The sequence below is a fragment of the Montipora foliosa genome, chromosome 3, assembly GCF_036669935.1.
Source record: "Montipora foliosa isolate CH-2021 chromosome 3, ASM3666993v2, whole genome shotgun sequence".
In the NCBI taxonomy this organism is placed as follows: domain Eukaryota; kingdom Metazoa; phylum Cnidaria; class Anthozoa; order Scleractinia; family Acroporidae; genus Montipora; species Montipora foliosa.
The window spans coordinates 56,962,080-56,974,579 of NC_090871.1; the positions used below are offsets into that span (position 1 = coordinate 56,962,080).

The following is a 12,500-nucleotide window of genomic DNA, read 5'->3' on the forward strand; positions in this document are numbered from 1 at the left end:
TATACGTTCCCCTTTTTTCCACAAACTGTTTTTTGGGTTTTCGTATCCGGCGGTGTCGCACTAATGTAGTGTGAACTGGTTTGTCTCTGGAGACACATGTCTGTACTACGAGGAATGGTGGGTTATATTTATTTTTTGTCTTTCCTCAATAAACCGGCGGTTGAGGTCTTTGCTGACCTTTAGGCCCATGTATCTATACTGTTGTATGCTTCTTATTGGTAGTTTAGGCAAAATCAAACAAATCAAAAGTGATTCAGCGTTGTCTGTACTCTTCCCGACAAAGATATTCGTCATCACAGTGGTCAAAAAACATTTTGACCACATTCGATTTGTTAAAGGGAACGAGGAAACAAAAACAGTTTAAAACAATTTTAGGGATCAAAAAGCTTGAACAAGTTTAAAAGTAATTTGGGGAAGAAGGGAACACAAGCAAACATTTGAAGGGGACAAGGACCACCACCCCCCTCCCTCGTAGGGCCTCATAAATGCTCCGGTTGCTTGCATCTGCGATGATCATTCTTCCTGAGAGGCGTTTTGAAGAGTTTGTCTTTTGGCCAGGCAAAGAGGGGATATTTTAGAAGTCACCCATGGGTCTGGAAGGGGTTTCGCGTGATCCGTGATTTGATCCCAAAAGAGAGCGTGAATCGGGAAAACTGAAGAAATACAGCTGTGATTCGTGAATAATATATTAACCGTGACGCGTGATCTTTTAAAGTTGTTGTGAGTGAATCGAGATTTCTGCCTTTATAATGTCGTGAACATCAGTCAACCCTTACAAGAATACATCAAGATGGTTCGAAACAGGTCTTCTGTCATTGTCATGTGCTAACATAATCTACCATTGCCATGTTTCGTACTTGACTTCTGTTGACTCATTTGTAGTTCACATGAAATGAGATGAGAGACGCGTTGAGAGACGACATGTCGTAATCATCTGTCCAGGTCACTGGCAGAGGTTGGTTCGTTGGAAAATGAAAAGCTGCCTGTCAAATAACACGTGTTCACGTCCGCGTCGCCTGGACGTTTTCACATGCGAATAAATATTGTTGCAATGGCGAGCGCCAGAGTAATCGTACCGTCTAAAGTAACTCGAACTTTATGACAAGTATTTAACATTATAGAAAAAATCAACGGAATCAACGACCACGGAAGTTTTGAAGTTACAAAACAAAATATGAAAGAGAAGAATTGTAGAGCTACGATGTAACGGCAATGAACTTCATTTATACTTTATCAAAGTCAAACAAAGAGCCAAGAATCGTTGGGATATGGATTCGTGGAATCGTCGATCTCATCACCAACGTCTTGTTGCCTTCCCATCTCAGGGTCAACTGATAAGACCCAGGGGCGGATCCAGAAATTCCAGAAAGAGGGGGCCGAAGAAATTGCGACAAGAGCGCAATAGAATTGATCAATTCTCTATCCAACTACTTGATACGTGAATTCCCCCTAAAAAGTTACGTGATTTGTGACCCCATGATTCGAGATCCAGACCCCCCCCCCCTCCCACCCTTTCAGACCCTGACTAATCTCGAACTCTCTTTCGCGTTACGTCATCGTCGCCAAGTGGGTGGACGAAAACAAAAGATCTCTCATTAATTGGCTCCTTTTGTTCTTCCACCAGCAATTGTACATTGTAGCATTGTTATCTGCGTCTCAGGAGCCATCCATTACGCACATAAAACAACAACATCCACAGCAATATTTCTTCTGGGATTTCACATGACGTAATGGCCGCCATGTTAGTGTCCCCAAACAATGACGGGAAACGGCGGCTATGTTGGTGTCCGGATCCAATCCTCCGGGAATTGAACTCTGTTATTATGCAAACGTTTTCTTTTGTTTTCGTTGAAAAGCATGGCTGTTGATGACGCGAGTGAAACTTCTCGTACAACCGTGATAATTATGTTTGTCTTAAAACAGATGCTACGTATAGTCCCAGTTTCCACACGCCACGTTTCCACACGCCACGCTAGCACGAGTTTGCTTTGTGTCGGTTGGGTGATAAATAATTAAGTGTGTAGTTCCCTCCAAAACATGTGGAAAGGACACCTTTGCATTTTGGAAGCGTGAGTAACCTTTAATTGATATATAGCGAAAAACCGTGGAAGAGAGCTTAACTTCCATAGATTTGTACGTTTATTTCCATAATAAGCTCTTTACATTATGTATATAGACACCATATCTTGTTTTAATAAGCTTACTTTTGTCACTAGTGTTTCCAAAGGTGCACGTTGCTTCCACAATGTTAATTTCTCCAGAAACTCTTGGCAGTAATCCATGCAGCTTGTATGTAGCAATCCATGTACCATGCAGCCAACAGACTTAAACTAACTGGCTCATCTCGCAATTTCCTCTTGGCGAGACAAGCTTTACGACGAACGACGAAATGGTCGAACAGTGAACCCAAACTTTGTCAAGGAAAAAGAGGAGCCAATACATGTATCGGGTAGACCATGTTTCTTCTTGCAAATTAGCACATAATTTTTTCAGTCCCTTCGACAACGAGGAGCATTTCAGTGACGCCTCTGTGCACAAACGTCTTGTACTTTATTCATGACGATGGTGTAATACAACGAAGTATGTTTGCTTTTGTCTTCGTTCCTCGTTTTCCATTTTGACTTCAAAGCAAAGTACTTTAATTTTCTCGTTTGCCAGTTACGATGCATCCACAGAGGGTTCTTTGATCGCAGAGGAGGCTGGACTTCATATGATATCCAACTTAACATTTCGTGTTATGGGTCTTGCATTGCTTACATGTATATTGTAACTGAACAGAGGCTCTCTGTGTTGAAGTTAAATTCTCGTTCTTCAGTTCAGTACCATTCCTTGTTCTTCTTTGAATGTACATGGGATAAATTTGAGGAGCAAGATGCGAATTCTACAACTACCTTTTGATCTGTGTCGTTATTTTCTCGGCAAAACGGACATAGAGAATTCCCATCTCCTTTGCTCACCAACCAGACATTAGTTGGCAAGTTCCAGCATCAGTGATCTCCAAGCTTTAAGTTGTTGTTATGAAAGAATACTCTGCATGATGAGGTTATCACGTGGAATAGTTGTAGAATGTGATTGGCACAAGGACGAGTATAGCCTAACCAATGTTTTTCTTGCCTTTGCCTTGACCTAATGTGTGCTCGTGCCAAACGCGTGCCTGAATTTTTGTGTTGTGTGGGAATGATTGAAAAACTGGGATGAATTCTAATCCAACGTGATGGGCCTTGTCCTTTCCCTATTTCTGTGTTATTATTATTATACAGTTACACAGATATCTTCATAGAAAGAACTTCTGACGCCAACCAGATCGTCAGTTTAAAAAGTTCTCTCTGTTTCTGTTGTCCCTATTTTTTATTGTAATTTGTGTGTGAAGCAGAAATAATCGAATCTGTAGAAGAAAGCAACATCACACACGAATGTCTTTGGACCAGTTTCCTCAGGAGCATTACTGGGTTAAATCAGTGTTTGGTGGTTTATTGTTTCAAGTGAAGCCTTTGGCTTTTCCTTTAGTCTTATTTTGTGTGTGTTACAGTGTACATGTGAGTATTTCGGCATATTGATGCATGATTGTGTTATGACAGAGACTTGGAGGTACATGTTTAAGTTGATTTGCATTTTCTTTAATTAAGTGCAGGTGTTTTTGCCAAAACTAGTCCAATTGCTATTTTGTGATCCTTAATATAGTCGTGGAGTTTGAGCCCTGAGTTTTCTAGCTATAGAGGAATTTTGTGGTCCTGGAATTTTTATCTCATTATTTACACAAGGGCTCTTTGAAGTCAATCTCTTTTATCTTTGTCAACGGTCTCCTTGTCAGCAGCAGTTGATGTTGATTGACCCATGGTTGATAAGTAAGCAAATTTAATAATTTGCAATAGGTAAATGATGCATCAAGGGGGATTAAAAATTCAAGCATTAAATTAAACTAATTAATTAATTTACCAAGTAATCATGAGTTATGACAAATAAAAGTGTCTGGCAATCAGCAAAAAGATCTTGAAACATACTTCACCCTGAAATCTTATGAGAAGGAAGTTGTATGTTATAGGATTTAAATAATAATAACTGAATAGTTGGTAACTGCTGAATAGGGATGTCTAAATCCCAATCAGATCTTCATCTGAGTGAAAAGTAGTGTTTTACCGGTTTTTGTGACTGAAGGGGGAGGGGGGGCGGTCTTACGGCTGCACATACATGTACTGTAGCTAATGAAGGGATGGAAATCAGTTTGAAATAATCATGAAGTGAAAGATTCCTTAACTTTAAAGAAAAGCTCTTTTTGACAAGAGTACACATACATGTATTTTTCCTTGTCAGAGCTTTTGCTCACCAGAATTGGCTTATGTAGTGATATGTGTTTATCATTCCACTATTGGGCCATTTTACCTTATTTGGTCAACAGAAGGCACAAATTATGAGACGGTAATACACGGTAGTGTCCTGGTTTGACTAGTTTAGAATTACGTGTATAGCAAATATGGACTGAATGACCAGAGTATTTCAATAAAAGAATATTGTTTTCAACACGATGCAAAGCCTGAAAATTTAGCTTATCACTTGTCACTCATCATTTCATTTATCCAATCAAATGTTGTTTTGGTCATTCCCACATGCCTTATTATGCAATCAATAATTATGATTCTCAATCAATTCAGGAAGAATCCAGAGAATAATGGTGGAATAATCCAATCCCTCATTGAATGGTTTAACATATAATAGGTGCAGACATTTTGCTCATTGCTCGTATTTTTCCTTGTTCCGAAAATACATGTGCTATGCAACTTGCAAAATATCTGTGCGTATTATATGTTAAACCATTCACCAGGGGCTGGTTCCTGAAAGGTGTTCAGTAATAACTCTATTCCAGGGATAATTGTGCCAGAATAAGGCACATTTATCCCTAGAGTAGAGTTATTGCACCTTTCCGGAACCAGTGCCCCAGGGGTGTTGTTAGTGAGGGTCACATGGAAGATTTCAGTTTTGTTTTATCAGCAATTAAGGCACAGATGAGATGTACAGTATAGTGAAAGTGTGAGAGAAAGCTTGTCCCCCTAAAGCTACATGTAGAATGGTTGTTGATCAAAGAATTTTTTAATTTGTGTGACTGAAAGTGCCTTGTTATATTCCCAGCAGATGTTCAGAATACGATTCGCCAATTATGCATGCAGTTATTGATCCTTTGATGAATAAAAGGGGGAAAAATTCCATTAATGCTTAACACTGGGAATGAAATGCAGTGTTTTGGGTGCAGTTCCAATTTGCTAGGATAAACAAATAAGTTCCATTTCTCAAGGTTATTATTACATGTATGTTTGCTTTTATTATTAAAGGTTTTGGTTTCTTAGAACTGCCCATAACAAATGATGATAAACATAATCAAAATCTTGTGTGATATTGCAGTTGCGAAGGCTGCATATAAAGAACAATGTAATGCTTCTGTTGCTGAACAAGTTTGTTTCAAAGGAACAACTCTTTTGGGGGGTAACTGCGTACGATTTCACTTTCCAGTTATTTGTGCATTTGATTACCTATTGGATCATATGGCTTTTCTAATTTGACCCCTGCTGTAATTTGATCAGAGCCAAGTTGAACCCTTTTGATAATCAGTCAACTTGACAGGAATACTGTTTATCCCTCTATGCATGCAGTCTAGTCATTATTGAAAAAGAGATAATGCATGTTGCATTTGGTCAGTTGCCTCCATGTGAGACAGTGTGGTCCAGTGCTTTGAGCATTGGATTTGCATGTGTTTGTGCTGAGTTCAAAGCTGGTCCTGACCACAAGCTGAATTGTCTTTGGATGTCTTGAATTCAACTTAACAATGCTTTGTGAGTAGACTCTGGTTGCCTCCAAGCAATATTGGGTTTCTTAGTGAATCATGTTACGTGAAGTTTGAATTGTGTCTTTCAGATTTGTTTTAATGGAGTGCTTGTGAACTATGATGGCTCAATTAATGCACTTGCACTTCACAAATATCTTTGTACATCTACATAATATTTGCGTCTGCACTTGTGAGGCATGGGAAAGGATACCACAAGGTTTGAGACAGTTAGAATAAATTTACAATGTGTAGACTGGGGAATGAGAAGAAGGCTTGGGCCAATTAAAGCACGGATATCCAATAAGGACTATGGACTAAGCAATAACCCACGAAGTGAAGTAGTACTGACCAAGATGTAGAGAAATAACAGCCTTAGTTTGCTGCTCCTTGAATTTTGTCTCAGAAGTTTGTTTCCATGATATTAGAAATATTGTCATAACATACTCTCAGATAGTACGCATGCTGTGAGTGGCTCATTTCGCGAGCTGTATTCTACAGTATGGACTGCTGTATGGCCCGCTAAATTTGAAATTTTGATTAAACATTCTCTAGGGAGTTTTCATGTCGTTTATGTTGCGTAAACTTGTAAACCTGTTGCAATCTTGCAAGCTACTATTTCAAAAAGCCAAGAAGATGTACATGTACAGTATTAATTTTGTTTAAAATATGGATTTTGATTTGCAATCGTTGTGGCAGTTGAATCTTCCGTTTGACTCAAACTAGTTTCCTTTCCTTAGTAGTTTTCTTGTTTTCCCTCTTGATTTATGGGCCACACTCTTTGTGCTTGGGCCATAAATCAACAGGAAAAAACTCTGTCCGTATGGACCTCAAACTCAGCTAGTAAGAGATATTTATTGTCTAATCAAGGTTTGAGTCGACTTGGATGTTTGAACTTGTTAAGCCAGGTTATAGCTTTGAAGAGTACGAAGCAATGTGGCCAGAAGTCGTATAATCATGGGTAACAAGACCGGATCTTGTACTTAGTGTAGGCCACGTGTAACTTCTTTCTTTGAGTGCCTTTGCAATAACAATGTACTGTTTTTAGTTTAATAAGTATATTATAGTGCAGTTAATGTGTTTTTGTATGGGATGAGGCCAGTTTGCATTTTAGTTTGATGTGTGCACCGATTGTTAGTTTAAAATGTAAGAATGTGTGCACCTATCGTTACTGTAGTTTAAAATGTAAGAAGGACTGTTCTGGATTGCATTTACTTGCATTTCAACAGCCTCAGCCTCTCAGTTTCCTAGTATTAGGTACTTTGCAAACGTTGGCATTTTTTCACTCAGAAAATTACACATGTGCAGCCACTAAACAAAATAAGTCATTGTTTGAGATGCCAATACAATCACTGGCTAAACCTTGGCTAGACCAACTGTCTACAGTAGGCCTAAAAAAATAACTGAAGAACCTGGAAGTTGTAATGGCATCTGAGTCTCTGGATGTGCTGAGGCTTCACCGATAAGCACAATGAACCCTATGGCCGATCTCAGTGCGCAAGCTGTCTGGTACACGGAAGAACTTGCCCACTGTTTCAAAGAGCTTTACCAGAGTATGCAGTTTAATGATCATGAATGAACATCTACATGTAAAATTGCTTTTGTAATACAAAGAACTCAAAACATAATTAATCATTTTTGATTGAAAATCATCCACCTTATCTTAATTACAAATACCGAACATCACTTCATGAATTAAAAGAAACATTTCCTCTCCTTACTGCCTGTTTTGCCCCACAGCTCTTGAGCATTTTTTTCTTAGCTGCTCTCAATCACATTTTTGTTGGTCTGAATTCCAAACCTTCACATGACGATCACCCACATTCTTTACGGTCGTTCGCGCCATTTAGCACTAGCTATTTACCATCTAGAACACTCCAGTCATCTTCAACATCACAGGCCTGAACCATGTTAGTGTTAGCATTAAAAGTATTACGGATCTACAGTATATACAGTGTAGCTAGAGAATTTGCTGTTTTTCTCCCCTGAGCTGTGGTACAGATCACCCGAAGACATACATTCAAGTGACAATTAAATTCTTTTTTAGTATTAACTTAAACTTGCCTTTGCCTTAGACTTGACTTTTTAAAAATTACTATTTTTAGCATGACCAGTGTCCACAAGACTGAATGAACATCCAAATTTCTCTTTGGAGCTTCTGAGCTTTTCTTTGGTGCTTCTGAGATTTGAATGGAATCTTGAAGATTTCTCTGAAACTTGGTACGAAAAATGCACAATAACTGAACAATAATTCACCAAACGCTTGAAAATAATAGTTTCTACTTTTCAAACACTGTTTGTTTATGATAAAACTAAAGTTCATAGCTGACTTTTTGTGATTAATTTTATGAAGGAAATATCTACGAGAAATTTATAATCTTGAGAGCGAAGTTCAAAACTGGCACGCAGATTTGAATACTCAGTTCAAATTTCAAAACTACTTGTCATGCGTGACGTAGCCTGACTGTAAGCATTGCTATAAATAGTAAGACAAGACAGACCTGCCTTCAATATTGTTTAAGTTCTTATTTCTCATGTTGTTATATGTTACATGTGAGTCTTCAGAACAGGTCTGGATGAGTGCTATCAAAATGTTATTATTTCATGGTATCTGACAGGATGTGGTGATGCGTATCCGCATGATTCCCTAAAATCTGCATCCTTCGCATAATAAATTATTGTGATATTTTGCGTATAAACAGAAGAAATGCCTGATAATTTTAGTGATAAAGCAGCTGCTTACCATCCTCACAATCATAAAAGCCAAAGAGATTGACTGTTTTGAAATGCTTATTTCCCTGATCATTGAAGATTGATTGAAGAAAACACATAATTTCGTTCGCAAGATGAAAGGTCATAAGCAGTTTCCACACATTTTTCGGCAATGAGCCTGGACAATAGAACCTGTTATAAATTATTACAAATGCCCTGGGGTAAATATCTGGTTGCAATTTTGCAACAAGCTGAAAATTTAGGTGCAAGTTATAGTGTCAAATTAAATTGTATCATTTGTAATAATTATTGTAGGAATCGACAATACATATGTGAAAAAAAAAGCTGCTGAAAATGGTCAAATTTATCCATATTTCACTGTGTATCAGTTCTTAATGCTTCTTGGTAATACAGTATTTTTGAAGCATTTCTTACTCAACTTTTAAATTACAGTAGATGTGCAACTCACATAATTAAGCAAGACATCTTGAAGTTGAATGCCTTCTTGTCTCTGCTGTAGAGATCGGCATTACTTAACCACAAAACAGCGCAACAAAATACCGAAACACCTATTTTTTCTCGAACACCAAAACTCACAAGGAAACAAATTCAGCTGATGTTGGCCGTGTTGAGAATCTGGGTACAAATTTAGGTCTTGTTTTGATATTTTGCTTTTTCGTGGTTTAGTAATGCCCCTGTTCTAGTGGTTCAATCTCATACTGCTTGTTAATTTTTGGTTTTGTTTTTCTTGAAAGGAGGAAACTTGTTAACCCAGATTTTTCTGAAGTAAATTTAGAGTTATTTCAGGTATGTACCAAACCATGTCAGATTTTATTGTCAAAAACATTATGGGGTGCATTTCCAAAAGAACATCTTCATAACGGGATTATCCCCAAATTAAAAAGAAAAGAGAAGAAGCCTGCTTGATGCTGTTTTAATACTGGGTCAAATACCACTAGGAAACCAGGAAACCCGCTGCACTACCCTCATGCTGTTGTATGAAGTCACTTCACTGAAGTGAAGGCAGCAGACAGCTGTCGATGTCAAAATTTCATAAAAAGGGCACATTGGGAACACATCAAGCTTCCTGTTGCCACTTTGAATAATTATTCCAGTAAGTATGGCAAAGTACACTTGTGGAAAAATTGCATGTAAAAATCAACATACAGGTACATTTCAGTACAAGATGCAGAGTTTATACATGGCTTTCCTGTTGCTATAGTGACCTATGACATATTAAAGGTAGCAGCTTGGAAGGCAAAAATTGTGTGAACAGTGTTTAGTCAATCCAATTGAAACTGGACCAAGCTACCGTCAGAAAACGAGTGCTCTTATGTAAAAGTTTGTAAATGGTAGAGCCATTGAAATGTTGTTTTATGTATTCTCTTGGAGATCTCCCCTACACAGAAAACCAAGCCTACACAATAGTGGATTTCAAGATTACATGTAGTTACATGTAGCATCTCCTTCTCCCAAGTACAGTGTACTAGTAGTAATAAATCGTTCCCCCTAATTGCCTGTATTATCTTACCAAAGGATTACATGTAGTTATTGTTTAAATGTTGGTTGCTCAGGTATGAATTAGTTAAGTTTTTAGCAAGGGGCAAGGACTGAAAAAAGAATCTTGTTAATTTAATTAGCTGTTATTCAGTAGCCAAGCCACTCGTCCCCCAGTGTTTTGAGAGGTTGCCATTCTCTGGGCCATTCTGACATTCGCAACTCTCTTGAAGTTCTCTTAGTGGGTTTTTTTTTTTTGCTCTTTCATGTCTTTAATGTGTCCGGTAATTTCTTTTTGTATGCGTCTGTTAAGGACACCAGATAGCTCTGGCTAGGAGTTCATCCAACCCACTGCAGCAGCCTTAACAGCACACTTAATTATGGCGTCAGCCTCATGGCGGCAATCTCAGACACTTGACCCCAACAAAGTTCAAGTGACCATTTTGGCCTCTGAGTGGGGATCTAGGAAAGACGGACTTTCCACAATCAACAGAGAGTTAGCCATACAGTTGGCCAAATTCCCAGACGTCCAAATCACTTACTTTTTACCGAAATGCTCTGAGGAGGATAGGAAAGTAGCTGACAGCCATGGCATAAAGATTCTTGAGGCAACACCATTGCAATTGGTTGGGTCTGAAAAAATGGATTGCTTTAGCTTTCCCCCAGTGTATTTGCAGATTGATGTAATTGTTGGTCATGGTGTGAAACTTGGTAGCCAGGCACAAGTTATTCGTGAGTCTCATGAATGCATGTGGCTTCAAGTAGTACACAATGACCCTGAGGAACTAGGCATGTTCAAATGTTACGAGAATCCAATCTCATTGGGCAAAGAAAAACGTAATGTTGAAGTAGAGCTGTGCATGATGGCTAATCTCGTTGTAGGAGTTGGGCCCAAGCTAGCAGAGGCCTTTCGCAAATATCTCCGCAGCTATCACAAGGATCAAACTGTTTTTGACTTTACTCCTGGTATTATTGATGAATTTGTCAGTGTTCAGAAAGTTCCTAAGAAAGGAAAACAATGCAGTGTCCTGGTGTTTGGTCATGGAGATGCTGAAGATTTTGAGTTAAAAGGGTTTGGCATTGCAGCAAGATCTGTTGCAGCGTTACATGACACTCGTCTTGTTTTTGTCGGAACTCCTGATGGAAAACGTGAAGAGATTGAAAATCGATTGCTTGAATGTGGTATTCCCAAACATCGCCTCAGGGTGAGAGGCTATATCAAAAGAAGAGAAAGCTTAAAGCGATTATTCTCTGAGGTGGATCTTGTACTTGTGCCCTCCAGAACAGAAGGGTTTAGTTTGACAGGTCTGGAGGCTCTGTCAGCTGGGCTACCTGTGATCGTCAGCAAGAACTCTGGCTTTGGAGAAGCTCTGAGCAATGTACCATTTGGTTCCTCATTTGTCATTGGCTCAAAGGATCCCAGTGCATGGACAGAAGCTATCAAGGACGTCTGGAAGAAAAACAGGCAGACAAGGCTTGATGAGGTTAAGGTTTTGCGTGACTCCTATAAAGTGAAATATAGCTGGTCTGATCAGTGCGAAGGTCTTCTCAAAAAGATACTCTACTCAGTGAATGGTATGAATTGACAGTGTTGTACATGTTAACTTCAATATCTTTTTATAAAAATTGTTTCAAATCTAAATCTAGAAATTTGGTGAACTGCCTTTCTGTCATGTAGACATCAACTGCAATTGGTGGTAAAAGTGAAGAACAGTTCCTAAAAGATACTGTTGACCGTCTGGCGGCCAACTGTTGGCCAACAGTTGGCTGACCGTCAGACGTCTGTCGGCCAACAGTCGGCCGACAGTTTTCGTTATGTTGCAGACTGAAGTGTCGGTCAACCGTTGGCTGACAGTTGGCCATCTGTTGGTAACCTGTCGGTGAACTGTCGGCAATGTGTTGGTAAGTCATGTTCTGAAATGATCGCAAACACTTACTTATTTATTGCTTCAACAACTATTTCAAAAGGGAAAAATTAATAGCAAAGAGATACCTTTAATACCATGTACTCTCAATAGGCTACTCTCAGTAGGCTATTGCCTACCTTGCTTGCATTGGCTAGTGAAAAAGCTTCACTTTCATTTGTCCTTCATATTGAAAACTTTTCCTAGTTCCCAATCCCCTAAATAAAATTTTGATGTCCTGCCTGCGAAACCTGGTTAATAATACATACATGAAGTATTGTAAACTACAGTATGGTTTTGCAATGCATTTTTGGGCGATTGAAAAACTTTCTTTTTGCTACTGAGCAAACAAGCCTATTTTAGTGTAAAAATACAATTTAGGAAATAGGCACATAAAAAAATTGGTACATACTGTTTTTAACTTTTAGTGCTTTGGCTTAATTTTTGGCTTCATTAATGATGTCTGCCGGCTGTCGGTATCATGTCGGCCGACAGTTGGCCGACACGTTACAAACAGCCGAACATGGGAGTTATTGTTCACTTTTGCTATAAATGGCAGCTTCTTTAACTCAAAA

At 38.8% G+C, this 12,500-nt stretch overlaps 1 protein-coding gene across 13 annotated transcripts in view; it reads left to right on the forward strand.

Annotated features, from left to right (window-relative positions):
- LOC137997755 (uncharacterized) overlaps positions 1 to 12,500 on the forward strand; it is a 121,205-nt gene that overhangs the window by 73,333 nt on the left and 35,372 nt on the right. For 9 of the 13 annotated variants that reach the window (XM_068843984.1, XM_068843970.1, XM_068843973.1 and 6 more), the window contains 2 exons: positions 9,280 to 9,331; positions 10,335 to 11,596. In XM_068843984.1, coding sequence (XP_068700085.1) covers positions 10,402 to 11,596 — 1,195 coding nt within the window. In that variant the 5' untranslated portion in view covers positions 9,280 to 9,331; positions 10,335 to 10,401. Of the gene's footprint in view, positions 1 to 375; positions 2,070 to 5,653; positions 5,823 to 7,915; positions 8,033 to 9,279; positions 9,332 to 10,334; positions 11,597 to 12,500 lie in introns of those variants that run through there. The other 4 variants (XM_068843979.1, XM_068843980.1, XM_068843978.1 and 1 more) reach the window with 4 other exon arrangements.